Source organism: Talpa europaea (genome assembly GCF_964194135.1).
Source record: "Talpa europaea genome assembly, chromosome: 15".
Lineage (NCBI taxonomy): Eukaryota > Metazoa > Chordata > Mammalia > Eulipotyphla > Talpidae > Talpa > Talpa europaea.
This window is the reverse complement of record NC_140083.1, coordinates 81,729,608-81,756,513: the sequence shown is the minus strand read 5'-3', so window position 1 is coordinate 81,756,513 and position 26,906 is coordinate 81,729,608. Positions and strand designations below refer to the sequence as shown.

At 40.4% G+C, this 26,906-nt stretch overlaps 1 protein-coding gene across 2 annotated transcripts in view; it reads left to right on the top strand.

The window, feature by feature from the left end:
- The window catches only part of SARNP (SAP domain containing ribonucleoprotein), a gene marked incomplete at its 5' end in the record, with an annotated part of 49,102 nt that overhangs the window by 449 nt on the left and 21,747 nt on the right, over nt 1-26,906 (top strand). The window contains 8 exons of one of the 2 annotated variants that reach the window (XM_084255742.1): nt 9,914-10,013; nt 15,351-15,397; nt 15,629-15,696; nt 20,154-20,205; nt 21,045-21,118; nt 21,549-21,577; nt 24,539-24,564; nt 25,887-25,955. In XM_084255742.1, coding sequence (XP_084111868.1) covers nt 9,914-10,013; nt 15,351-15,397; nt 15,629-15,696; nt 20,154-20,205; nt 21,045-21,118; nt 21,549-21,577; nt 24,539-24,564; nt 25,887-25,955 — 465 coding nt within the window. The remainder of the gene's footprint in view (nt 1-9,913; nt 10,014-15,350; nt 15,398-15,628; nt 15,697-20,153; nt 20,206-21,044; nt 21,119-21,548; nt 21,578-24,538; nt 24,565-25,886; nt 25,956-26,906) is intronic. The other variant, XM_084255743.1, reaches the window with a different exon arrangement.

Genomic DNA, 26,906 nt, shown 5'->3' with positions numbered 1-26,906 from the left:
CGAGGTGAGAGTCCCGTCAGCAGATGGTGGCACCTTTGTGTCTTCCTCGCTGTCTCGGACTCCAGCGTGATGCAGAAAATGCTTTCTCTCCTTTTGTGACCTGGAGGTTACGGCCACGGGGTGAACTTTCAGACTTGAGGGGAGGCCGCAGAGGCCAGGCCTCCCGAGAGAACCTGGCATGTGGGAGGCCGTGAGAGGTTGTAAAGGCCCAGCACGCGCAGGTTGAGGAGCTTTTCCCGTTCTTGCTCGCGTTTCTCCACCCGCCAGCCTCCCCCTCCCTCCCGCCGCCGCGAGGGAAACCCCCTCGGAGCTGTGGTATTTGGGTAGAACGATGCCAAGGTTCGGGTTCTCGCTGCCCCGCTTCGAATCGCGAATGGACCCTGCGCTTCTTGGTCTCACCACGGGGGGACACTCTTGATCGCGGAGGCTGTTTTTAAGTTTAGTCTTTTGAGACTCTTCGGAGGGTTCTCACATTTAGGCTATTATTTTCCTAAAAGAAGAGAGTAGTTTATTTGAGGGTGAATTAGTTGCCCGTGTGGCTTCACAGGTAGTTTTGCTAGGGGGAAATGATGTCCTGAGTTAATCCCATACAGGCTTTGTGGACCCCACAGTCAGGCACCCCGTTTTGTATCGGGGTTGCTCTACAACAGTTTTACCATCAAATGTTTGGTCGTGTCTGGGCCACATCATCCCGGGGACCTTGGACAACGGGGCTGATTTTGCTGGAGCTGAAACGAATGTTTTCCAAGCGGACAGAGCTTTAAAAGAAATGGTCAGGGAAATAAGCGTGGAGGAAGGCCCTTTGGGTCGCTTATTAGTTGACACCAGTTAGCCTGGTCTGTGAGAGCTGATAGATTTCTTACTCTTGGATACTCAGCTCTACTGATGGGTTTTTATGTTATCCTGGAGTTACCTTTTTTTTTTTTTTTTTTAAAGATTTATTTATTTATTTATAAAAGCACTGGGTACCGTCAGAAGCGCGGGAGGGTGAGAAAATTCACCAGAGCCAGAGCGGGGAGCAGAACAGGCAGACTGACAAAATACACTGCTGAGGGGAGCAGTGGGCACGGCAGGGGAGGTCTGTGTGCCATGTGGGACCCTCCTCCAGTGGCCGGGGAACTGCAGAGGCTGCAGATAGCTTCGGATAGCTTCGCAACCCAGCGCTCAACCGCTGCGCCACCGGGAAGGCCCTCCTGGAGTTTCTTTTGACTTGGTGGTACTGAAGTGCGCAGATTATCTCAGCGGTATCCTAGTATGCCTGTGACCTCAGTTATACTTCCATTTACATGAATTTTGTATTGCCACATAGTAGGTCCTTGAATAAACATCCTTTTTAACTGCCTATCATTTTTTTAAAGATTATTTATGCATACCAGAACTGGGGTACAGGCCAGAGGTTGGGGGGGGTGAGAGGATTCACCAGAGACAGAGTGGGGAACAGAACAGGCTCACTGCTTATCTTGATTGAAATCACCTATTCAGGACCTGCCTTCTGGTTTCCAAGAACCTGTCCATCTAGCTAAGTGAGGACTTAGCTATACTGCTATGTATTATGAAGCATATACAGAAAGGGAATTTTTGAATAGGAGCTCTAATATTGTCTTCCTATTAGTCCTGTTTTTTTAAACTCCTGGAGTTAAGTCACCAATTTTGTGACTTGTCTCTGTGAACTTTGTGTTGGTTTGTGGAGTTCCTCCTCCCGTACAATCTTTGTCAGGTCTGTATTAAATTTGTTTTATAGCCTCTGGTCTGATTTCAGGTACTGTAGTCTAAGAGGACAGGAGGCACTCCTGACAGGGTGAAAAGGATTCACTCTCTTAATCACCATTGCTTGTCTTTGCTTTTTCTCTAGAGCACCTCTTAACCTTTTGGAGGTCACAGATATCTTTGAAACTCATGAAAGGTATGGACCCTCTCCCCAGAAAAAGGCATGTACACATACTTTGCATGCAATTTGAGGGGCTTTATAAAACAACTTTGTAGCCCTGAGGAGTCCATTGAGCTCTAATTAAGAACCCGTGCCTTTAATTCCGACTCACAGGACAGTTAATGTTTGATTTCACTGTTGATCTTGATGGCATGATCCTGACTTTTGGGTTGACTTAGGGTTTTACTCTTTTTAAATTAATCTTTCCATTTTTATAAAGAGAATTTAGGACTTTAGTGTGGGCTCTTAGAAGAAAGGACAAGCTCTGAAATAGGGAGGAAAATATATATTGAGTTGATATGTAAGTTCATATCCACTGCACATTCCTGAAGGTTCTGTAGTAACGTCATTCTATCACAGTTGAAAATTTTGAGACTGAATTGTGGATAAAAATGCCTTCAGCTGTGGTATCTGTGGCACACAGATTTCCAATCAATAGTGTGAAAAGGGACTACTGCAGGAAAAAAAAAAAACAAGAAATGTGCACTGATATCATGTATATTGAAAATGAGATTTTGTAATAGTGAAGCATAAAGTGCATATTTGTTGGTGGTTGAAGATAGTTTACAAAGGAAAGTAGGTGAACTATGTGACTAAAGGCAGATTGGAGTGATATTTAAGTTTTGTAAGGCATTTGGCTTTTGTCATACAGGAAGAATTTCCAAAGGTAATTTGAAAGGAGGGTTTGATCAGTTCCTTCTTTTCACTGTGAAAGGATGAGGGACTGAAGGGAGAAAAATTTCATCGGATTTTCATTATAGCAGTCACTCCCTTGCTTAAAACCTTTTAATTATATCCCTCCTATTTTCACCAGTTTAGTTTCTCACGCTCCAACCACAGTGGCTTTATTTTATTTCATTCCTCAGGATGACAGTGTCCATTGACTGCTAACGGGTAGGATTTACTATGTGGCAAGCACTGGTCAACTTTTTATATACATAACTGCCACTCCCAGCCCCAAACTTTTGTTTAACTCTTAGTTGTCCTTTAGGTATCAGTCAAACATCATTTACCCAAGGAACCCTTAAGTAGGATAATTTCTCCCTATTTACACACACAGGCTGCTTTTAAAATGCTTTCAAGGGACCCTGTCCTTTCTTTTTTAATCAAACAGTATTTATATGATCATTGATTATCTTGTTCCTCTACTACTTTTTATTTTAAAGATTTATTTATTTATTTATACAAGCACTGGATACAGTCAGCATGGGAGGGTGAGAGAATTCACCAGAGCCAGAGTGGGGAGCAGAGCAGGCAGACTGACGAAGTACACTGCTGAGGGGAGCAGCGGGCGGCAGGAGAGGTCTGTGCGCCATGCAGGACCCTCCTCCAGTGGCCGGGAGCAACCAGGGATCAAACCGGCGCTGCAGAGGCTGTGGGCAGCTTTGCAACCCAGCACTCAACTGCTGCGCTACCAGGGAGGCCCTCCTCTACTACTTTTTAAATTCCATGTGGACAAGAGCTCTTTGTTTTGCTTGTGATTATTTCCTTCTGTCTAAGATAATGCTTCACTCACAGTGGGTAGTAACTATTTGTTAAGTGAGTAAACTTAGTAACACCTGGAAAAGGTAGTAGTGGCTAATAGAATGGGAATGAGTATTAAAGAAATTTAAGATACAGAATTGTAAGTATCTATATCTATAGATGAGTTCGATGTGGGAGGAATAAAAGATGATGCCAGGGTTTGAATAGTGGTACCATTAGGTTAGAAGGAAGCTAAGGAGCCATTATTGTGTAGAAGAGCAGATCAATTCAATTTGGGATGAATGGGTCTTTGTTTTTGTTTTTAAAGATTTATTTATTTATGCATACAAGAGCTGGGGTGCAGGCCAGAGATGCAGGGGGTGAGAGGATTCACCAGTGACTGAGTGGGGAACTGAACAGGCAGAGTGACTGAAATGCACTGCTGAGGGGAGCAGCAGTTGAGTCAGGAGAGGTCTGCTGCGCCATGTGGGTTGCTCTCTGGCTGGCCGCGGATCGAACTCGTGCTGCAGAGGCTGCAGATTGCTTCATAGTGCTGCGTCTTAACCCCTTGCGCCACCAGGGAGGCCCCGAGGTTAATGGGTCTTTGAAATAATTACTTGAAAATGTGGTCTGCTGCTCAGAACCTGAGAGCTGATGGTAAAGGTTTGGGACTTATTTAAAATTTATAGGGTGCCTATATGTGCTGGCTACCACAAGGTGGTGGGGATATAGCAACGAACAAACGCAGACATGATTCTTGCTGTCATGGAACTTACATTTTATTGGGGGGGGGGAGGCTTCTGCCTTAATGATATGTAAAGTAGTGTAAATATATACAAATACAGATATTCATGTAGTATGTCAAATAGTGATAAAGGTGTTTAGTAAAAAATAGGAAAGGGAGGGCCTACCTGGGGCAGGGGTTAAAGTCAGCACTATCAGGCTTTCGCCAGCCACTGCCACATGGGCATATAATTCCATCCCCGGCCAGGGAGCTGACCCACAGGGCACAGCAGACCCCTCCTGTCTCACCTGCTGTTCCCCTCAGCAGTGTATTTCAGTCAGTCTGCCTGTTCTGCTCCCCACTCTGTCTCTGGTGAATCCTCTCACTTCTACCACCTCTGGTCTGCACCCCAATTCTTGTATGCATAAATAAATAAAATAAACCTTAAAAAAATAGGAAAGGGAGATAGGGAGTACAGTTGAGAAGGGTATTTTAATTTAATTTAATTTTTTAATTTTTAAAAAAGATTGATTGATTGATTGATTGATTTATACAACACTGGGTACATTCAAAAGTGCGGGAGGGTGAGAGGATTCACCAGAGCCAGAGCGGAGAGCAGAGCAGAGCAGGCAGACTTCCGAAGTACACTGCTGAGGGGAGCAGCGGGCGGCAGAAGAGGTCTGCGCGCCATGTGGGCCCCTTGCCCGGTGGCCGTGGATCGAACCGGTGCTGCAGAGGCTGCGGGCAGCTTCGCGGCCCAGTGCTCAACCGCTGCGCCACTGGGGAGGCCCTATTTTAATTTCAAATAAGGTGACTAGAGAAGGCCATAGTGAGAAATATCAAGAAAGACTTGAAGGAGTGTGCGGAGTGTTCTAAGGGATTTAATAGGTGATCATCAAGACTCTGCCTTTTACCCTTAATGAAGTAGGAAACCAGTGTATATGTGGGGGGGGGTGGTGTTTGTAGAGGAACGACATGTTCTGACTTGTATATTCGAAAGATCACTCTATCTTGTTGAGAGTAAACTACAATAAGGCAAAGACTGAAGGTTTTTCGGTAATCTGTATGAAAGAAACACCAGAAGGTGGAGCTAATATAGGATTTGCCAGTGATTGGAATAAGCCTTTGATACTAGTGGAATGAATATCTTTTACAGGATTAGGTGGAAAAGAGCTGGCAAAGTGACTGGGTAAGAGGAAACCAGAGAAGTCACAAATGCATGAGAGTAGTGTCAGCATTTTGGTAGGTAAGATTGGGTTTAAATCAGAATCCTGAACTGGCGTATTGACCTCCCCTATTTTCTAATTGTGTAATTTTTGAGCAGTTGATTGAATCTCATTAAACCTCGTTTTCTTAATTTATAAAATGGGATCATAATACTAGCCACCGGGTTTCTTGTGAAGATTGAATGAGAAAGTACCATTCCAAGTACTTAGCTCTTTGACAAATATTAAGTATCTGAATTCCAGTTCCTAGTGAAGTGTTTTAAATGATACATAACATCTCTACGCTCAAAGAGTTTGAAAATCATATCAAGAAATAGCAGATGATTCTGGGAAAACTGGGCCACCACAAGGAAAACAATGAAACTAGACCACTACTTTTCACCATGCACAAAAATAAACTTCATTCCCTTCTTTTTTTTTTTCAGGAGAGCTTTGGCTATTCGGGGTTTTTGGTGATTCCATATGAATTTCATCAATAATTGTTCTATTTCTTTGAAGAATGATATTGAAATTTTGATTGGAATAGCATTGAATCTGTATATTGCTTTTGGTAGGATGGCCATTTTAATAATGTTTATCCTTCCAATCTATGAGCAGGGGATGTCTTTCCATTTCTTTGTGTCTTCTTCTATTTCTTTTCTTTTTTTTTTTTTTTTTAATAGAGGCATGCTTTATTTATTTGTTTGCTGGTTCGTTTGTTTTGTTTATACAAGCACTGGGTACAGTCAGAAGCACGGGAGGGTGAGAGAATTCACCAGAGCCAGAGCGGGGAGCAGAGCAGGCAGAAGGACTGAAGTACACTGCTGAGGGGAGCAGCGGGCGGCAGGAGAGATCTGCGTGCCATGTGGGACCCTCCTCTGGTGGCCGGGGAGCAGCCGGGAATCGAACCGGCGCTGCAGAGGCTGCGGGCAGCTTCGCAACCCAGCGCTCAACCGCTGTGCCACCGGGGAGGCCCGTTGCATTATTTTTTACATTAATTTTAGTTTCCTGTATACAGTGTTCTAGACTTGGTTTTTTTAAATGGCCTTGTCAAAATAGAATTCACATAACATACAGTTCACTCATTATTACTTTTCAAATTCTTATAAATATTTTAAAGTCAAGTGCATATAAAAGTGAGTAAGATTGGGTATTATAAGTTCTTATTTGAGACTAAAAGATTTTTGTTCTACTAGTTGTATTGAAATGTGTCAGAAAAGAAATGACTTCATTTTCATCTATTTGTATTCGCCTGTTTCCCTGTTTAAATAATGTCCCAGTATGTGAGAAACCCACAATATTAATTACTGAAGTAACACAATATGTAACATTCTCATTTGACCAGAGAGGGTACATGGAGGTGCTGAGAAGATCCTTGAATGAGCAAGAGACCTGGGGCTAGGAACTGGGAGCCAGTGGGGGCTAAGATTTCAATGACCAAAGGCAATTGGCAAGGTCAGTGGTCAGCAGTGATGGATGCTGTTCATGCTAAACAACTATATGTACCAATCTCTCAGCCCCAAGTCTAGATCAGACCACTCTGTTATCAGTGTCCTGTGCAGAAACCTTCATTCTGTTCATTTCTTTGTCATCTGGAAGTTTTCGTAAACTTTTGCCTAGATCTAGGTATAGTTTGGGGAAGGTAGGAGAAGGGAGAGACACTTCTGTTTGACCTGCCCGAATATTTACCAGAGCGTTAACTTCATTGGGGGTGAGGGAGGTGGCGGGGGGGGGGGTGATCACAGAGGGATGGGGGTTTCTGATGAAGATTATGAGTTACAGGAAATGAAGTTGTGTCACTTTATAAACAACCAACATTCTTTTACACACACACACACACTGAAAATGATACATTTAAAATGCTAGGTGATTTCTAAGTGCTGGGGTTTTGTAAAACTTATTTTCTGCTTTTTAGAATTTTCAGACATTTCTGCAATGAACAATACTTCTATGATGAGGGAACAGAACTCTTAAAGCTAAAATCAAAAGGCTCGTTCTCCAGGAACCTGAAAGAAAATAAATCACTGATATGGTTAAAGATCAAGATTCTTAATTAAGAAATGAACCTTAAAGATCATTTAGAGTCTAGATTGTAGATTAATGCTATTCAAAATATGCTGCAGGCCAATTCTAGTCCATGAACTGTGTCTCTTACTAGTTAGTGCTGAGAGATGTTAAAAAAAAGTGAGTAAGCTTTTAGAAACATCTAGCGCACTTTGACATCACTGTATCATAAAGTGTATGCTCGTTTTTCTGGTAGTGGTTTTTACTGTCTTTTGTGAAAGTATCAGTTCATGACCTAGTTGAAATATTATAAAAAATTGGAAGTGCAATTAGTCTATTTAAAAATACATAGTGGGCCTCCCCAGTGGCGCAGCAGTTGAGCGCTGGCCACCGGAAGAGGGTCCCACATGGCGCGCAGACCTCTCCTGCCGCCCGCTGCTCCCCTCAGCAGTGCACTTTGGTCCTTCTGCCTGCTCTGCTCCCCGCTCTGGCTCTGGTGAATTCTCTCACCCTCCCACACGTCTGTACCCAGTGCATGTATAAATAAATAAATAAATCTTTGGGGGGGGGAATATATATATATATAGAGAGAGAGAGTCATCTGTTAAATTCAGAAATCTGAGAGGCAGTGATTCTTTCATATCTTGTCTAATCCTTTACCTGGGATCTTTCTAACGCTTGTAGAATGGCTACTAGCTGCCAAGCACTATTGCAAATGCTTTACAAATTTTTACTGGTTTAATCTTTATCACATGAGATGAACACAGTGCCTGTTGTATAGGTACTGTCCTAATTTCATAAGAAGCGGACACAGAGAGGTTAAGTTACTCACCCAGAGTTACATAACTGTAAGTGGTAAAATTGGTTTGAATCCAGGTAATTTGAATTCGGTGACCCTGATATACTATGCAGTCATGCCACACTTTTGTGGGTGATTACTTACCATGTTTCTCAACAGTGTGCTGTTGGCTTGTTGAGTAGGACAGTTCTCATGGTATCCTTGCCTGCCCCGCTCCACCTGTCTGGTCATTGTGTATGTAGGTGGGGACTCCCTTCTGTTTCTTAATGTTCCCTTGATGGAAAACTGAGATGCCCAGCATTCTCTTACTATCCTTATTATTGCTCTGTATTCCCTTAGTTCTTTTTTTTTTTTTTAAGATTTATTTATTTATTTATTTATACAAGCACTGGGTACAATCAGAAGTGTGGGAGGGTGAGAGGATTCACCAGAGCCAGAGCGGAGAGCAGAGCAGAGCAGAGCAGGCAGACTTCCCAAGTACACTGCTGAGGGGAGCAGCGGGCGGCAGAAGAGGTCTGCGCGCCATGTGGGCCCCTTGCCCTGCGGCTGGGGATTGAACCGGCGCTGCAGAGGCTGCGGGCAGCTTCGCAGTCCAGCACTCAACCGCTGCGCCACCAGGGAATACCGCTGTATTCCCTTAGTTCTAAAGCTCTTTCTTGTATAGGAATCTGCTTTCTAACTTCTTTACTGGTTAATGTTAGTTTAGATCACTTCAAAACCTTTCAGGCCAAACGACTACCTGTGCACTGATCTGCAATATAGAATTTCTGGAGCCTTCCATTTTCTGTTTGTTCTTCTTGGGTCAGCATGTAATTATGCTTATTAAAACGAGAAAATAGAAACCAGTAAGGTTAGTTCATTATTTAATATAGATTATGTTTTTCATTTACCTATAACCTAGAGTTAATTCAATAATAAATCATACTGCTAGCCTTTGTATTTGCCAGTATCTAAAACCCTGAGGTCTTTATCCTTCGAATTACTGCTGAGCCATATCTTGCCCATCTGGTTTTTGAAAATTTAAGTTCTGAATGTAAGTATAGTATTTTATAGATGCAGCTTATTCTTTCTAAACTGAATCTTCATTTTGGCTCCTTGTTCTCCCTGAAGGCTGCACATCCCTTCTCCATACAGCTTACTTCTATTACTCATCCATCAGCTCCTCCTCCTGTTTTCTGTGGAGTCGGAAAGCATACCTTTTATATCATTAGTGATGAAACTGATTAAAAAATCTTCAGTGCTCTGGTATGCCATTAGATTCTGTGTTTCCATTTTGACATATATTCCTCAGTCAATTGATTGTTGACATTAAGTTAGCTGACGCTGCAGCGTCTATAGTGGCCAGGCTTGCGTGCACTTGGATAGCAGAGTGCAGGATCTGGGATAATAAGATAGTTAAAAGAATCTGCTTTTAGATCGATTTTTCTGCTTGAATATTTGTTCTTTCTGTGATAACTTAGCCTTTCTGTGTACCAGTTGATGCACTGATTTTTTTGGGGGGGGGGGAGGGAACCTATTTCCCCTCCTCAGAAATAACTAAGGATTTGTAATAATAAATAGTTGCAGGAACAGTCAACATTTTATTAAAGTAGGGTTTTCATTCCTTATGTGTTAGTAAAATTCTCTTAAGTATCGAATTTTGTTAGGGGGAAGCAGACTGTGGACTGCTTGGTGCAGTTAAGAGCAGTAATCTGGGACTGAATTTTTTTTCTTTTTTGTGAGAACTAACTTTTTGTTCCCCCAGGTTCATTCTGTTAATTAAAGAAAAGCTTTATTCTTTTTCTTTTCAGCTTGCTGAACTAAAGCAGGAATGTCTTGCTCGTGGTTTGGAGACCAAAGGGATAAAACAAGATCTTATCAACAGACTCCAGGCATATCTTGAAGAGCATGGTGAGTGCTTCTTGGAGGCAAAGAGTGATATGAGTGAGGGGATTAATTTTCCAACTCTGCCATTTAAAAGATTTCTTTTCATTAAGGTTGTTGGTGTGATAAAAGCTCTTAATTTATAAAAAAACCTCTTTGTCATCTAAAATAGTGGTCGTTAATGCAAAGAAATATTCCCTTATCCCCCCCCTTTTTAAGACATGATTTATTCAATATTCAAGCAAATTATTTTAAAGAAATATGGTAAAACAAGTGTCACTAGACTGAGAATTGGAAGATTTGAATTCTAATTCCTCTTATTTATTAGGTAACTTTGGACATTCACAGTTTATTTTTTTTTTAATTTATTTTTTTTCTTTTATAGAGGCATGTTTTATTTATTTATTTGTTTGTTCGTTTGTTTCGTTTATACATGCACTGGGTACAGTCAGAAGCGCGGGAGGGTGAGAGAATTCACCAGAGCCAGAGCGGGGAGCAGAGCAGGCAGAAGGACCGAAGTACACTGCTGAGGGGAGCAGCGGGCGGCAGGAGAGGTCTGCGCACCATGTGGGACCCTCCTCTGGTGGCCGGAGAGCAGCCGGGAATCGAACCGGCGCTGCAGAGGCTGCGGGCAGCTTTGCAACCCAGCGCTCAACCGCTGCGCCACCGGGGAGGCCCCTGGACATTCACAGTTTATATGGCTGAATTCTGATCTGTGAAATTTGATGTGACTCCACCTTTGAAATCCAGAAACTTCTGGTCTCTTCTAGCTCTGACAAATTCTAATTCTGCCTTTTAAAAACAACTTCATTTAAGGTTTATTGGCATACTTTGTTGATACTGCTGGTTTGGTTTAGACCGCTGCAGTGAAGGAATCACAAATATTTTGGTTGTTTTTTTTTAGTTCATATAAAAGTTTTGTATGTACTGTACTATGGTCTATTAAGTGTGCGGTAGCATTATTACTTTTTTGCTAAAAATGCTGTCATCTGAGCCTTCATTAATTCCTAACCATTTTGTTGGTAGAAAGTCTTTCCTCATTGTTGATGACTGCTGACTGATCAGACTGAAGTTTGGGGTGACTGGCATTTTTTTTTAAAGATTTATTTATTTATTTGTGCATGCAAGAACTGGGGGTGCAGGCCAGAAATGTGGGTGTGAGAAGATTCACCAGAGACAGAGTGGGAAACAGAACAGGCAGATTGACTGAAACACACTGCTGAGGGGAGCAGTGGGAGAGTTGAGGTCTGCTGCGCCATGTGGTAGTTCCTTGGTCAGGGATCGAACTCATGCTGCAGTGGCTGTGGGTAGCTTCATAGGTTGTGTCTTAACCCCTTGCACCACCAGGGAGGCCCCTGGCAGTTTCTTAAAATAAATCATAATGAAGTTTGCCACATAGTTGACTTTTTTTTCTACTGGCTTGCAGTGCTGGTTTATAGCATACTACCCACTTTAGAACTTCTTTCAAAATTGGACTCGGTCTTCTCAAACTCTATTGCTGCTTTATCAACTAAGTTTATATTGTATTTTAAATGCTTTGTTGTCATTTCTACAATGTCAACAGCATCTTCATCTGCAATAGATTCCATCTTAAGAAATTCCTTTTTTTGCTTTTCGTAAGTTCCAACTTCTCACTCATTCAAGTTTTATTGTAAAAATGTAGCAATTCAGGTTCCATTTTTAGTTCTGCTTTTGCTATTTCCATCATATCTGCAGTTACTTCTTCCACTGAAGTCTTGAAGGTTGCTTAAAGTGATCTGTGAGGGTTGCAGTTAACTTCTTCCAAATTCCTTTTATTCTGACTTCTCTTGAATCACACATGTTCTTTTTTTTTTTTTTTAATAAATTTTATTGTTATATTCCCCATACAATTGCAGCCCCCCATTCTGACCCCAATCCCTCCCCTCCCGCCCCCGCCCCCCTAAAAGTGTCTCTGGTTCATAGTTTTTTGTTGATTTTGATTTTCACTTTCTTATAGTTATTCATTTTCCTGGTCCCTTATTTAAGTTTTCTAGATTCCTGCTATGAGTGAGACCATCCGGTATTTTTCTTTTTCTTTTTGGCTTATTTCGCTGAGCATGATCCCTTCCAGCGCCATCCATGTTGCAGCAAACTGCATGGAATCACACATGTTCTTAATGACATATAGAATGGTGAATCCTTTCCAGAAGACATTTTATTTACTTTGCCCAGATTCATTAGAGGAGTCATTTTCCATAACAGCTATAGCTTTATTTATTAAATAATAAGATTTGAAAGTCAGAATTAGGGGCCTCCCTGGTGGCGTGAGGGGTTAAGCACAACACTGTGAAATTGTCCGCAGCCTCTGCAGCACAAGTTCGATCCTCAGCAGGCCAGGGAGCTACCCACATGGCGCAGCAGACCTCTCCTGTCTTGCCCACTGCCCCCCTCAGCTGTGTATTTCAGTGGGTCTGCCTGTTCTGTTCCCTACTCTGTCTGTGGTGAATCCACTCACCCCCGCATCTCTGGCCTGTGCCTAGTTTTTGTATGCATAAATAAATAAATCTTTTTAAAAAAACTCAGAATTCCTTGAACCTCAGACTGCAGAAAGGATGTTAGCAGGCATGAAAACAATGTTAATCTTAACACATTTCCTTCAGACCTCTTGGGTGACTGGGTACATTATCAGTGAGCAGTAATATTTTGAAAGGAATCTATTTCTGAGCAATAGATCTTTAACAGTGGGCTTAAAATAAGCAGTAAGCCATGTTGTAAACAGATGTGCTATCATTCAGGCTTTGTTATTCCATTTATAGGGCACAGACATAGTTGATTTAGCATATTCTTAAGGGACCTACGATTTTCAAAATGGTAAATGAGCATTGGTTTGAACTTGAAGTCACCAGCTACTTTTACCCCTGCTAATAAGGTTATTTCATTCATATGGGAAAATCTGTTGCTTAGTGTAGTCACCTTCATTAATGATTTTAGCTTGATCTAGTGGATAACTTGGTACAGCTTCTGTATTAGCACTTGTTATTTCACAGTGTACTTAGATGTTACGGAGTTGACTTCTTTCCTAAAACTTCATGAATTAATTTCTGCTAACCTCAGACTGTTCTTCTGAAGCTTCCTCACCTCCTATCTGTCACAGACTTAAGGAGATTTAGGGCCTATCTCTGGATTAGGCTTTGGCTTAAGGAATTGTTGTGACTGGTTTAATCTGTCCAGACCACTAAAACTTTCTCCGTATCAATAAGACTGTTTTACTTTCTTACCATTTGTGTGTCCACTGGAGTAGCACTTTTAATTCCCTTCAAGAGCTTTTCCTTTATTTTTGCAAATTGGCTAGCCTTTTTTGCACAAAAGATCTAGTTGTTTGTTTATTGGCTTTGATATTCCCTCCTCACTAAGCTTAAGCAATTTTAGCTTCTGATTGAAAATAAGAGGTGTTTGACTCTTTTTTCATTTGAACAATAGAGAGGTCATTATAGAGTTACTAATTGGCCTAATTTCAATATTGTGTCTCAGGGAACAGGGAGACCCAAGGAGAGAGAGCAACCAGTTGGTGGGGCAGTGAGAACACATAGATTTATTAAGTTCTCCATTTTGTGTGGGTGTGGTTCATGGTGCCCAAAAACAATTACAATAGTAACAGCAAAGATTATAGATCACCATAAAATATAATGTTTTAATATATATAGTATATACTTATGTATGTATAATAAAAAAATATTTAAAAAATGTAATGGTTGCCAAAACGTAACAAAGACATGAAGTAGGCACATGCACTGTAAGAAAAATCGTGCCAGATAGACTTGCTTTGTGCAGGGTTGTAATAAACTTTCAGTTCGTAAAGAAACCAGTATTTGTAAAGTACAATAAAGTGAAGTACGGGGGTCCTCCCTGGTGGCATGGGGTTAAAGACAGCGCCATCAAGCTATTGCCAGCCACTGCAGCACAAGTTTGACTCTCAGCCGACCAGGGAGCAACCCACAGGGCACAGCAGACCTCTCCTGTCTTGCCCGCTGCTCCCCTCAGCAGTGTATTTCAGTAGATCCTCCTATTCTGCTCCCTACTCTCTCTGGTGAATCCTGTCACCCCCTGTACCTCTGGCCTGTACCCCAGCTCTTGTATGCATAAATAAATAAATCTTTTTAAAAAACCCAATAAAGTTAAGTACAATAACATGAAATAGGTTTTACTATCATGCCAGGTTGTACAATATCCCCTCCAAATTTTATTTCCATTTCTTTCACACCCAACACACTCAGCCAATCTTTGTCCTCGTAAACCATGTAGTATTTGGCATAAAGTTTTGTTTGTTTTTTTTTTTTTTGGTGGGACCCTCGCCGGTGGCTGGGGAACAAACCGGTGCTGCAGAGGCTGCAGGCAGCCTCGCAGCCCAGCGCTCAACCGCTGCGCCACCAGGGGAGGCCCGGCATATAGTATTTTTATATGAGTGGCAGTGAGGCCATGGCCTTACTTTCTCTTTTTCCTTTATGTCTTTTTTTTTTTTTTTTTTTTTTTTTAATAATGATAGATCCATGTGACCTGTGGCTGTGAGGTCGTGTAATCTATTGACTCATGTAGTCTATTGACTCAGTTTTGGTGTAGTGTTCTATAATATACAAGAATCCACCACGTCTTACTTAATTCACCCAGTGACATACCTATTTTGCCTCCTGAACTACTTCCTTAATATTTCCTAATGCTCCTGTGTGAGAGTCATTATAGGGTAAAATTGATATTCTCATCATTAGGGTTCTTGTATCATCACAAACCTAAACTTGGTGCTGTTCTACCAAGTAGTCTAATTTTTGCTTATCTGTTGTTTTAATTTATATTCCTCTAATTTACGATTGTTAAATATTTCTTGTGTTCTTGGTTCTTTGGGTGTCATCTTTGCCTGTTTTTTTATTGGGGTTTCCATTACTCTCAGTTTACAGGCATCTCTTTTATATTCTAATGTTATTATTACATTGTTATTGTTAGATACAGATACCTTCTTTGTCATTTATTTCTTTTCCTTTGGTGTCATTCCTTAAGTAGATGTCCTTAGTTTTGAGAAATAGTAAATTTTTTGCCTCTTTTGTGTCTTTGATTTTTTTTTTCCCTTCCCCACTACTTAATAATAAAGATATTCTCTATTGCTTTTTACTAATGCCATGGTTGACCTCGTTATATTTAGTTCTTCAGTCCAGTTGGAGTTCAACTTTATATTAATGTTAGGTTGAGAATATAATTTTATCTTTTATATAGAGCAAATTTTGTTAGTGTTAGTTCTGCCTTCATGATTGAGTTTCATTTGGGGAAAGCAAAATGATTATAATTTTAGCCTAAGTACAGTGATCGAGATGGTTTTATAGCAGGGCTTGACCTAAATATTTTAATATTCTTTAGCTGAAGAGGAAGCAAATGAAGAAGATGTACTGGGAGATGAAACAGAGGTGAGTTGGACAGAGTAAGGTTAGTCACTGGCCTGGCAATGTGCCACTGCCTTGTCCACATTGCTTAACAACCAATCATAAGAGTACTCAAATACTAACTCATTAGGGGAGCATAAAGGGGAAATGAAGGTTCAGAAAGACTTGTTCATTTTGGAGTTCTCATAGTCTTTGTTGATGGGTATGTGCAGTACTCTTGATTTAAGTTAATCATCTTGTTTCATTTGGTTTTAGGAAGAAGAACCAAAGCCAATAGATCTTCCTGCCAAAGAAGAAGAACCTGCTGAAAAAACTGTTGACGTGTAACTATCCTTTTTTTTAATAATCTCATTACAGAATGGACAGTTCTGGGTTTTGGGGGAACTTTTAATCTCTTATACACCCCTATTGGCCTTTTTATTTCTCATTAGATTATACAATTTTTGGAAAGAGTTTACTTCATTCCAAATCCATGGTCTCAAAGAAGCAAAGTCATTTCTGGGTTATATTAGATTAGAATCAGGAGACTTCAATCCCAGACAGTCTCCTAGCCTTTGTTAGTCTTTTGTAGGATTACCACATTAGATCATTTTCTGTATAGAGAATCATACCTATTGTCTGCTTATCAGGAATTTTATAAGGGTAGAGGGTGCTGAGCAGAGGTTTTTGTCTCTTAAGTAATGCTGTATTCTCCCTTCTTTATTTACAGTGGAAAAGGGGAGGATAGGATACTATAGGGGAAAGTGGTTCTGATTTATTTAAACTGCCACAAGGTTGATTATAGCCACCTTTATTTGGGACTTTTTTTTTTTAAAGATTTATTTATTTATTTATACAAGTACAGTCAGAAGCGTGGGAGAGTGAGAGAATTCACCAGAGCCAGAGTGGGGAACAGAATAGGCAGACCGACGAAATACACTGCTGAGGGGAGCATCGGGTGTGGCAGGAGAGGTCTGTGCGCCATGTATGTGGGACCCTCGCCGGTGGGGTGGCCTGGGATCGAACCAGCACTACAGAGGCTGTGGGCAGCTTCGCAGCCCAGTGCTCAACCGCTGCGCCACCAGGAGAGGCCTATTTGGAACTTTTTACACAAATATCTGACCATCTTATACTTCAGTTCTTTAAGAGCAGTTGGTTCTTTTTTTACATTCTGTTTCTCCTGGTTGTATTAATATTTTATTATTAAAGACAACATATATACTAATAATAAATAATATATGTACTGATAAAAATGTAAAGGAGCACATAAATTGGAAATTGCGTATCCCTTGTCTCCATCCCTATATGACTTCCCGGAGTTTTTAAATATAGTCTTCAAGAATAACTTATTGCTGTATACATACAGACACATACACATTATGCCTGCTTTTTGTTGTTTTTCACATTGAAGCTTTCTGTATAATGTTCTTATTTAAACGGTAATTACATTTTAGGCAAGATTTGAAATGTTTTATAAGTATTCTCACAATCCTTGTCAACCCTATGAAATAGGGATAATTATTCTAGTAAGTGAGTGATCATTCTCTTTTTAGCTTGTAACTATGGAAAATTGCAATTAGATACAGAAGTTGTAAGAATAGTACATGTATTCATGTTCAGATTTAGTAGTTACCAAATTAGAACTTATTCTTTTTTTTGACAGCTAATAGTACTCCCTTCTATGGATTAACATTAGTTTCACCAGTCTCTTGTTGATGGACATTTAGATTATTCATAATAGCAAAAAATGCAGTGCTGTGTTTGTATGATATAAATTCCTAGCAGTGAATTTGCTTCATCACCAGCGATGTGCGTTTAATGTTTTATTAGATGTTATCAAGTATAATTACTTTCTAAAATGAGCTATTTATTTTTTTATCATAGGAGGTTTATGTTTAGATATAGTATCTTGAGAAAATAGCTAATGGGATAGTTTTTTTTTTTTTAACAATGGGAGAAGGAAAGCTAACCCCGCCATACATTAGAGTGTGATTTTTTTTTGGTAGATTTATTTATTTATACAAGCACTGGGTACAGTCAGAAGCGCAGTAGGGTGAGAGAATTCACCAGAGCCAGAGCGGGGAGCAGAGCAGGCAGAAGGACCGAAGTACACTGCTGAGGGGAGCAGCGGGCATGGCAGGAGAGGTCTGCGTGCCATGTGGGACACTCGCCCAGCGGCCGGGGATTGAACCGGCGCTTCAGAGGCTGTGGGCAGCTTTGCAACCCAGCGCTCAACCGCTGTGCCACTGGGGAGGCCCTAATGGGAGAGTTTTTAAATAGAGATACTTTGGGGAATTCTGGGTTAAGAATGCAGATGGGTAAATGCAACGATCATTTACTTGTGTGAGTTAAAAAATAGTGGTTTGAAATTTTAAAAAAAAATTCATTCTCAGAATATGTAAAATGTGATTTTTTTTTTTTTTTAAATCAATGGGACTCGTGTGAAGACCCGCTATTTATTTATTTATTTTTATTTATTTGTGGGACCCTCGCCGGCGGCCGGGGAACGAACCGGCGTCGCAGAGGCTGCGGGCAGCCTCGCAGCCCATCGCTCAACCGCTGCGCCACCAGGGGAGGCCCTGATTTTTTTTTTTATTTTTTTTTTTTTTTTTAAATTTTTGTGTAGAAGAACTGGGGTATAGGCCAGATGTGTGGGATAGTGGGGTGAGAGGATTCACCAGAGACATAGTGGGGAACAGAACAGGCGGATTTACAAAATACACTCCTAAGGGGAGTAGCGGGCGACACAGGAGAGGTCTGTTGTGTCATATGTGGGTTAGATCCCTATTCTCTTGTTTTTAGAAGGCTTTAATTCCCACACCCCCAACCAAGTTTCAGATATTTATTAACCAGATTAAATTCCAACACAGTCTACTAACATGATTTCATGCATTTAGAGGGGAAATGTTTCCTTGTTAAGTGGAAAATTGTGAAGATGACTTCTGGAAGACCTTCATTTTAAGCTGCTTTATAATGAAATGTTTCCTTTAGAAGTCTGGACTTTCTTCAGTTTGCTGTACATTCATTGTCCAGTGAATACCGTATATTCACAGAGTAGACCTTGTATTGTCATTGGAACTGGTTTGTTCCTGAGTTCTAGGTTGTTTCTGTTCCAGCTGACATCTGGATTGAACAAAACCAGGCACATGAAATAAAGTGCTGCTCTAGCACCTCTGGCTCCAAAAGAGAGGAATCAAATTAGGGTGCTTTTCTGAGGGTCTGGCAGAAGATGGTTGTGGGAGAGGCCTTGGGCTGGGATAGAGAACAGTTGTTAGAGGAATTTAACTTTATGAATAAATTTTTAAGCAAGAAAATTGAAAGTGTGTGTGTGGTAATTTTGATTTTTTGGAGGGATAGTAGTGGTTAGACCAAAGTATATGCAGAAAGGTTCGGGGTTCCCTTAGTTGTGGAATGTTATACGTGTGACTGTGAGTAGGAGAGAGATTTCTCAGTACAGAGAAATTTCCCTTGCGTCCCAGAATATGATGTGTATTTACTTCTTAAGCTTAATTGTGTGTTAGGGAGTTGGAATAGAACGTAAGAAAGTTTCCTCTCTGCGGTTCCTTTTTTGCTGTGAGGTATGCTGCAGTGATTGTGCTTCAAGATGGGAAATAGGAGCCTGGGGTTGGAGGAGAGGACTGTTTTCCTAATGGCATTGGACTTCAAGTAAAACCTTAATAAATTTCAGTATCCCTTTCTGCCTAAATGAAAGAGGGCTGGGAAAGGGAGCATGATTGGGAAATGGGAAGAATTTAGAAATTTCTTTAAAAGTCAAGATAGGGGTCATTTATGCCCTTTGAGCATTCCAAAGGAGTCTCCTTGCTTCATCATTCCACGTTCTGAAAAATAACCTGTTTGTAGTGTGATGATTTTTTTTCCCCACCCAAGACAGTTAAATGTTGTAGGACCTAGTTATGGTCAGCAGGGGGCACCCAGTGCATATTTGTCAGTCCGGGGACCTCCAACAAAAGAATGAAGGAGAGAGTAAGTTCCTGTTTTAGAATTGCTTCCTCTGAAAATGCCATTAAACCATTACTACCTTACAGGGCATCAAATGGGAAAAGTGTCCGGGATATTGGAACAAAAGCTGCCCATGTCTCTAAATGAGGCACCTTAATGAGACTGGTTATGACCCACAGTTTTATGAGAGTTGTTTGGTGGAGGGTTAATGCCCTTCCATTTATCCCGGGTACTTCCGAACTTTGTCTCCCGCCCCTATGGTCCCCCTTCTTTTGTTTTCTCTTAAACCTTTTAACTAGTAACTTGCCATGTTTTCCTAATTCAAAATCCCTTTAACCTTTTTTGTTCTGGCCCCCTTTGGCACTTTTATTTGTTCCACTTTGACTGTTCCAGCTGAAGCTACAGGTCCCATGGGAGAATTAAAAGATTTGTAAAAGAAGGAAACCAGAAACTGTAGAGCACTCATTAATTGTTATGATGAAATTTGAGAGCTGGTATTTAAATAAGGGTTGGAGGAATAGTGATTAGTCCAGAAAAATCCTGTAAGTAAAATGGTTTCTGGTGTCCTTCAGCCTAATTATATTTAGCTAGACTTCTTTCCTTATTACTTTCTTATACCTCAGCAAAGCAGCTTAGTCTGTTACTTGAACTTTTGCCAATAGATGATAGTTCAGGGAACCAAAATTCTAATAAGCTTCATGGCTTTGTTTTTCTTCTTTTTTTTTCCTAAGGGGTGGCAAATATGGGACGGGGACGTGAGTCATGTAAATTCTTATACAGTTCTAAGGTTTTAGTTTAGAATATCAGTTTTCTGTTTTTAAAAATCTTCCTTCTTTTCTAGGGCAGCAGAGAAGAAAGTGGTAAAGATTACATCTGAATTACCACAGACTGAGGTTGGTATTCTGCTCCTTAGTAGAATAGCAGTTTCTGTATTTACTTCTCTCTTACCCTTTATTGTATGTATTACCATTTTAAACATTTTACTCATAGTAGAATATCAGTATTGACAGATTTTTGTGTTGATAGGTTTTCCCACCAAACCTATACTTGGGGAAATATTTGGAGTGGCACAGTGGATGTCACTTTTGAAGCCCTGTATTTTGTGTGTATACTGCTGTGTTCTTAGTGATAACTTTCTTTTAGATGTCTACAAAGTAGGATCAGAGTTTGGGGCAGTTGTCGCTTAGAAGAGATGAAAAGTGAAAAGGGAAGATGTCCCTCTTAAGTTACTGTCCACTAGCTGGTGAGATTGAAATTTCTCTCGACTCTGTTTCACAGTGTCTGAAACTAGGTTCTAGTTGAGATCAATCTTTTTTTCTTGTATCTTTAAAGTGAAAACCGCATAGGACAACACTGCCTTGTTTCTAAGTGAAAGCGTACCACTAGTATTGGAACCAAGCTGTTCCTTTGATCCCTTTTCAGAGGTCAACCAAACACGGCTTTTGTCTTCTTGGCTTCATACAGAATGTGGGTTTTATTTTATTCCTTCTCTTTTGTTTTTGAGGACATGAATGTAATAATAGTCTTTTTGTGTTTGCTTTCTGGAAAGGGCTGTTGAGTTAAGCCTTCGAATGGATACAACATGATACCCTCTAGAGGATTGTCAGTATTCTCAGTTTAGATAAGATTATTCATGATATTCTAGAGATACATGTCTGTAAACAACTTTTAAAATTGAAGCAAATCAGAAGTTGAATTTTTTCTTTCCCTTCTTTTGTCTCTTCTCACTTAGAGAATGCAGAAGAGGGCTGAGCGATTCAATGTACCTGTGAGCCTGGAGAGTAAGAAAGCTGCACGGGCAGCTAGGTGAGTTTCCCCACCCTGTTGAATCTAATACAGTGCTGATATTAAGGAGGGGGTGGGTTACATATAATTGTTTTTAGGTAGAATAGAGGCCTTCTGGAAAAGAAATACTCATTGGCTCTATCCATAACATCTCTGCTGATTGGGATGTAGTAGCTATAGATGGGGTTTTATTATCAAAAGTTTTGTAATTAGTAAATGTCAAGAACTGAATGCTATTCCCAATACTGCTAAGGCTTCCTTTTAGCTTATTCTCTGGGCTCTTGGTGAGAAAAACAGTAAACTGAACCTCTTTCATGGGGTTGTTAGAATTAGCTAATGATTGCAAGCTTAAGATCACAAGCAAGAAGTGCCATATGTACACTTGACACGGCTACAGACAACCAGGAGTGTGAACAGCTTCCTAAAATTTAACTTGCTTTTCTCTCTATAGATTTGGGATTTCTTCAGTTCCATCAAAAGGTAAGAATACAGAGACTCTTCTGAGAAAGTTATTTTTATAGTTTTACTTTTCTGATATAACAGTTTTCATTCCCCCAAGTTAAGGTAAATTTGTTAGCGCTAGAAACCTTTAAGAGGTTATAACATTTACCATTTTGCTTTATTTAAAACCATACTTAAGACTTCTTGGGCAATTTAAAGGAGGAAGTGAAGTTATGAGAGAATAGGAGAGAGTGCTATAACATTTGTTTCCCTTTTCTTGTACACCTTCAGAAAAGTTTGTAGTACCTTCCTTACTTTAATTCCAGTATCTCAATATAATTATTGTGTACCTCTCCAGTTTTATACTCCCAACTGTGAGTAAAAAAATGGAAAGGAGAGTATCTTTTACCTTAATGCTCCAGCTTACAGGAATTTACAAGGGAATGATTTTAGGTATGCTTGAAGAATTAGGCATAGAGTTTATTGTAACATTATTTCTAGGTGTCATGTCCAAACAACTGGATCAGTAACTGGAAACTGTATAATATATGATAGAGAATTAGTTAAATAGATATGTGCTATAGTATACAAGACCATACAGGTATTAAGAATGACATTGAAGAATACTTGTTTTTTTTTTAGAGGCATGTTTTTCTTTCTTTCTTTCTTTCTTTCTTTGTTTGTTTTTGTTTATACATGCACTGGGTACAGTCAGAAGCGCGGGAGGGTGAGAGAATTCACCAGAGCCAGAGCGGAGAGCAGAGCAGGCAGAAGGACCGAAGTACACTGCTGAGGGGAGCAGCGGGCGGCAGGAGAGGTCTGCACGCCATGTGGGACCCTCCTCCGGTGGCCGGGGAGCAGCCGGGGATCGAACCAGCGCCGCAGAGGCCGCAGGCAGCTTCGCAACCTAGCGCTCAACCGCTGCGCCACCGGGGAGGCCGAAGAATACTTGTTAAAGATACTAAGTGAAAAAAAGAAGTTATAAAATTACACTAGCAATATGTTCCTGTTCTAGTAATAAAAGTACATGTTTGAAAAGGAAAAAAGATTAGAAGTGTATGTGTATAGGGCTGCCCCTGGTGGCGCAGCGGTTGAGCGCTGAGTTGCGAGGCTACCCGCAGCCTCTGCAGCACCAGTTTGATCCCCACCCACTGGCGAGGGTCCCACAAAAAAAAAAAAAAAAAAAGAAGAAGAGGAGTATGTGTATAGATACACATGAATAGTTAACATTTATTATCTCTGGTTGGTGGAGTCTGACTTCATTGTGTTTGTCTGTGTTTTTCAAACTCCAGCGAATATCTTGTAATAAAGGGTGTGTGTAACTATTTTTAAAAGAGCATATTTCTTTTTCTCAGAGACTGAAAATTTTAATGTAGTCTCCTAATTCAATCTAGGCTTCCTAATGACCTGCTCGTATTTCAGGTGTGTTAAGAAAACGTTCTCCAAACACTTTGTAGTGTTTTGCTGTGTTTTTTTTTTAAAAGACCAGTAGAATTCTGGCCACTGTCACTGTTTTAGAAACAAAATATTTTCCAGCTTTTAGTTGTATACAAAGATATAATAGGAATGGCAATGGTAAACAAAAATTTAAAGATACTACATAGTGCTATTTGAAGAAAGACAAAAATTAAAATTCCAGGGCCTCTCTGGTAGGCTAGGGGTTAAGTCTCAGCCTGAGTTTGATCCCCAGCCAGGGAGCTGACTCACATGGCACAGCAGACCTCTCCTGTTTCCCCATTGCTCCCCTCAGCAGTGTATTTCCGTAGATTCACCTGTTCTGCTCCCCACTCTGTCTCTGGTGAATCCTCTCACCCGCAACACACCTCTGGCCTATATCCCAGTTCTTGTATGCATAAATTTTTAAAAAGAATAAAGCCAGGCCTCTCTGGTGGCACAAGGGGTTAAGCACCACACTATGAAGCAATCTGCAGCCCCTGCAGCATGAGTTCGATCCCCGGCCAGCCAGGGAGCAACCCATATGGCGCAGCAGATCTCTCCTGACTTGCCTGCTGCTCCCTTCAGCTGTGTACTTCGGGGGATCAATCTGCCTGTTCTGTTCCCCACTCTGTTTCTGGTGAATCCTCTCATCCCCCGCATCTCTGGCCTGTAACCCAGCTCTCATATGCATAAATAAATAAATCTTTAAAAAAAAAATAAAAAGAATAAAGCCTGTGATTCATTGGGTTTTTTTTTTTGGTTGTTCATTTTGAACTCATGCTGCAGAGGCTGCGGATTGCTTCACAGTGCAATGTGCTTAACCCCTTGAGCCACCAGGGAGGCCCTAATTCATTGTTTTTAAAGCCTATAATTCATTGTTTTTAAATATTATTTGTGAGATTGTGGAAGCATTCACAGTCTAACTTTAGGACATATCCAGCACGCCAGAAATAAGCCCTGTACCTATTAGCAATTTTTCCCGTTCTTTCCCTCCGCCTCCTGTCTTAAGCAACTGCATTTATATATACATACGTGTATATATATACCTTCATATAAATTAAGTCATTTGTGGTCTTTTCTAACTGGCTTCCTCTACTTAGCACAAAAGGGCTCGGCCATGTTGTAGCATGCATCAGGACTTTGTCTTTGACCATTGGATAATATTCCATTGTATACATATACCACATTTTATTTATTCATTCATCAGTTAATGGACAGTTGGAGTTGTTTTCACTTTTTTGGCCACTATGGATAATGCTGTTGTGAACATTCATATAAAAGTTTCTGTGTGGATGTATGTTTCTCTTTCTCTTGGGTCTGTACCTAGCTGTGGAATTGCTAGCTCGTATGGTAAACCCTGTGTTGGACTTCTTGATGACTGTCAAACTTTTCCTAAGTGGCTGCACTATTAAATGTTCCCATTTCTTATCCATGCCTTTTCTTACCATAGAATAAAGAACATTTGTCCTGTGTACTATTTCTGTTCTATATAATTTGATTTGAAGACTGTCAACTTCCTTTATGACTTTCACAAATAATAAAACTTTTTATTTGCTTCCTTAGGTCCGTCATCTGACACCAAGCCTATGGTAAGAAATCTTTTTTTATACCTTGAAAACCAGAACTTAACTCTCTACAGTTAGTTTTGAAGTTAGAGAGACCTCCTTCTCTCCAGATCAAAGGAAACTCTGAGATCGTATGACTTTGGTGACTTTTTTTTTCAATACAGTGTTGTATATTCTGAATAAGAAGAGTTGTTTGAGTTGTTTGCGGAAAATGGCTACATCTTCTAAATCATTATAGATATTTTCCTTCCTCTCACTCCTCTTCAAAAGATAGATTTTGTTAGCTAGAGGATAATTCGTATAATTCTTTGTTTTGTGCTACTTGGGTATTAGGCGTAGTTCCCCATTGGTTTTGGATAATGTGTAATTATCACAAGAAAAACTGGAATAAATTTATGGATCCTATTTGTAGATATTGGTATTTTTCAATATTACCTATTAAAAATAAAATCAGAATAAAGACTAGTAGAATAAAATGCCTCTGGACCATTGTGTCTGATTGTCATGTTTAAAAAATGTGGTGGTGGTAAAATACCTTCAGCTTTATGAAATCCTTTTCTTGTGGCTTCAATTCAGGATTTTAATGAAAGTGAAATGTTGTAGCGGAAGTTGTTAACAAAGCTTCTAAAAAAAAGGAAGGAAGAAAAAATAGTGGGGAAGTGGTAGTAGATGTCTTTTGAAGAAAGGAGAACTAGATGTTAAGAACTATTTGCATAGGGCCTCCCTGGTGATGTAAGGGGTTAAGTCTAAGAACTATGAAGCTGTGACCAACCACTGCAGCATGAGTTCGATCCCCAGCCAGGGAGCTGACCCATGTGGCACAGCAGACCTCTCCTGGTCCCCTCAGAAGTGTAGTTCAGTCAGTCTACCTGTTCTGCTCCCCACTCTGACTCTGGTGAACCCTCTCACCCCCCACACCTCTGGCCTATACCCCAGCTCTTGTATGCATTAATAAATAAAATAAATCTTTTTTGTTAAAAAGAACTATTTGCATAGACCATGTATGGGAATTAATGATTTGAAATGTAAATGATGGACTTGTTTGAAGGTGATGACTTAGACATTTGTTTGCATTTTTCAAGCAGCATTTGGCTTACATTGATCTTGAGAACTCCTTAGACATTTTCCCTCCTTGATGGATAAAGGAGTCGAGGCTGACTGCATTCTAGCAGTGGTCTTTTAGTACTTGTTGACATGGATGGGTGCTACTTAGTTTCCTAATTTGGCACATAAATTAACTTTGATATTGTAGGCTTATTTGAATTCTATCTTTGGATCACAGTTTTTGCCTTTTGTGTTGTCTGTTTTATTTTAATATGCGGGGTTCCTCTCTCTTTTTTTAATAGGTTAACCTGGATAAGCTAAAGGAAAGAGCTCAAAGATTTGGTTTGAATGTGTCTTCAATCTCCAGAAAGGTAAAGTACTGTGTTTTTTTTTGCAAATACAGCAATGTAGGGGCTACAACACCTGGAAATGGATTGTCCTGAGACTGTATCTGACTACTCAGCACTTCATTTCATCCAGTCATTTGACTATTGCCTCCATTGGCTATTAATTTGCATGGTAGGATTTGTTTCACAGAGATAATCATTTCTTCCCACGGATGGTTTATATTTTCTTACAGAATTCAGATGTAGGTGTAGAACTAAGTGGTGCATTTGCTTCAACTTCTGATACAGGCATAATGGAAATGAAATAATCAGGGGAAAACAATCCTATCTTTTTTTTTCTCTCTCTCTCATTTTTTTGCATAGAAGAACTGGGGAGTAGGCCAGAGGTGCATGGAGGGGAGGGAGTGAGAATTCACCAGAGACAGAGTGGGGAGCAGAGCAGGTGTATTTACTGAAATACACTGCTGAGGGGAGCAGCAGGCGAGACAGGAGAGGTCTGATGTGCAGTGTGGGTCAGCTCCCTGGCTGGGGATCAAACTTTAGGCTGTAGCCAGTGATAGCACTGAGCCTTAACCCCTAGGCCACCAGGGAGGCCTACAATCTTAACCTTTAAGTTAGAATTACCTAGGAACAAAATTTGGAGGTTCTGTGAACAAAAGTGAGTTAAAAAAAGTTAAATCACTCTTTTAATTGCTGACTTTTTAACTTATTAAGATGGCTTTATCAGTACCATGGTATATGGGGTGATTGGTTCTACAGCCATTGCTGTGTTTGGAGTTTTGCTAGACTCATTGGAGAAAACACTGAGGATTCTCCTTTTTGCCTAGAATAGGTTGTCTCTTAATCTTTGTTGAAGTGGTGGCAGGATTCAGGTAGGACTATTTCAAGCCAGAAAGCAATCATTTAAAAAAAAATCAGGGCCTCCCTGCTGGCGCAGGTGGTTGACCGCAGCATTGTGAAGCTGTCTGCAGCCTC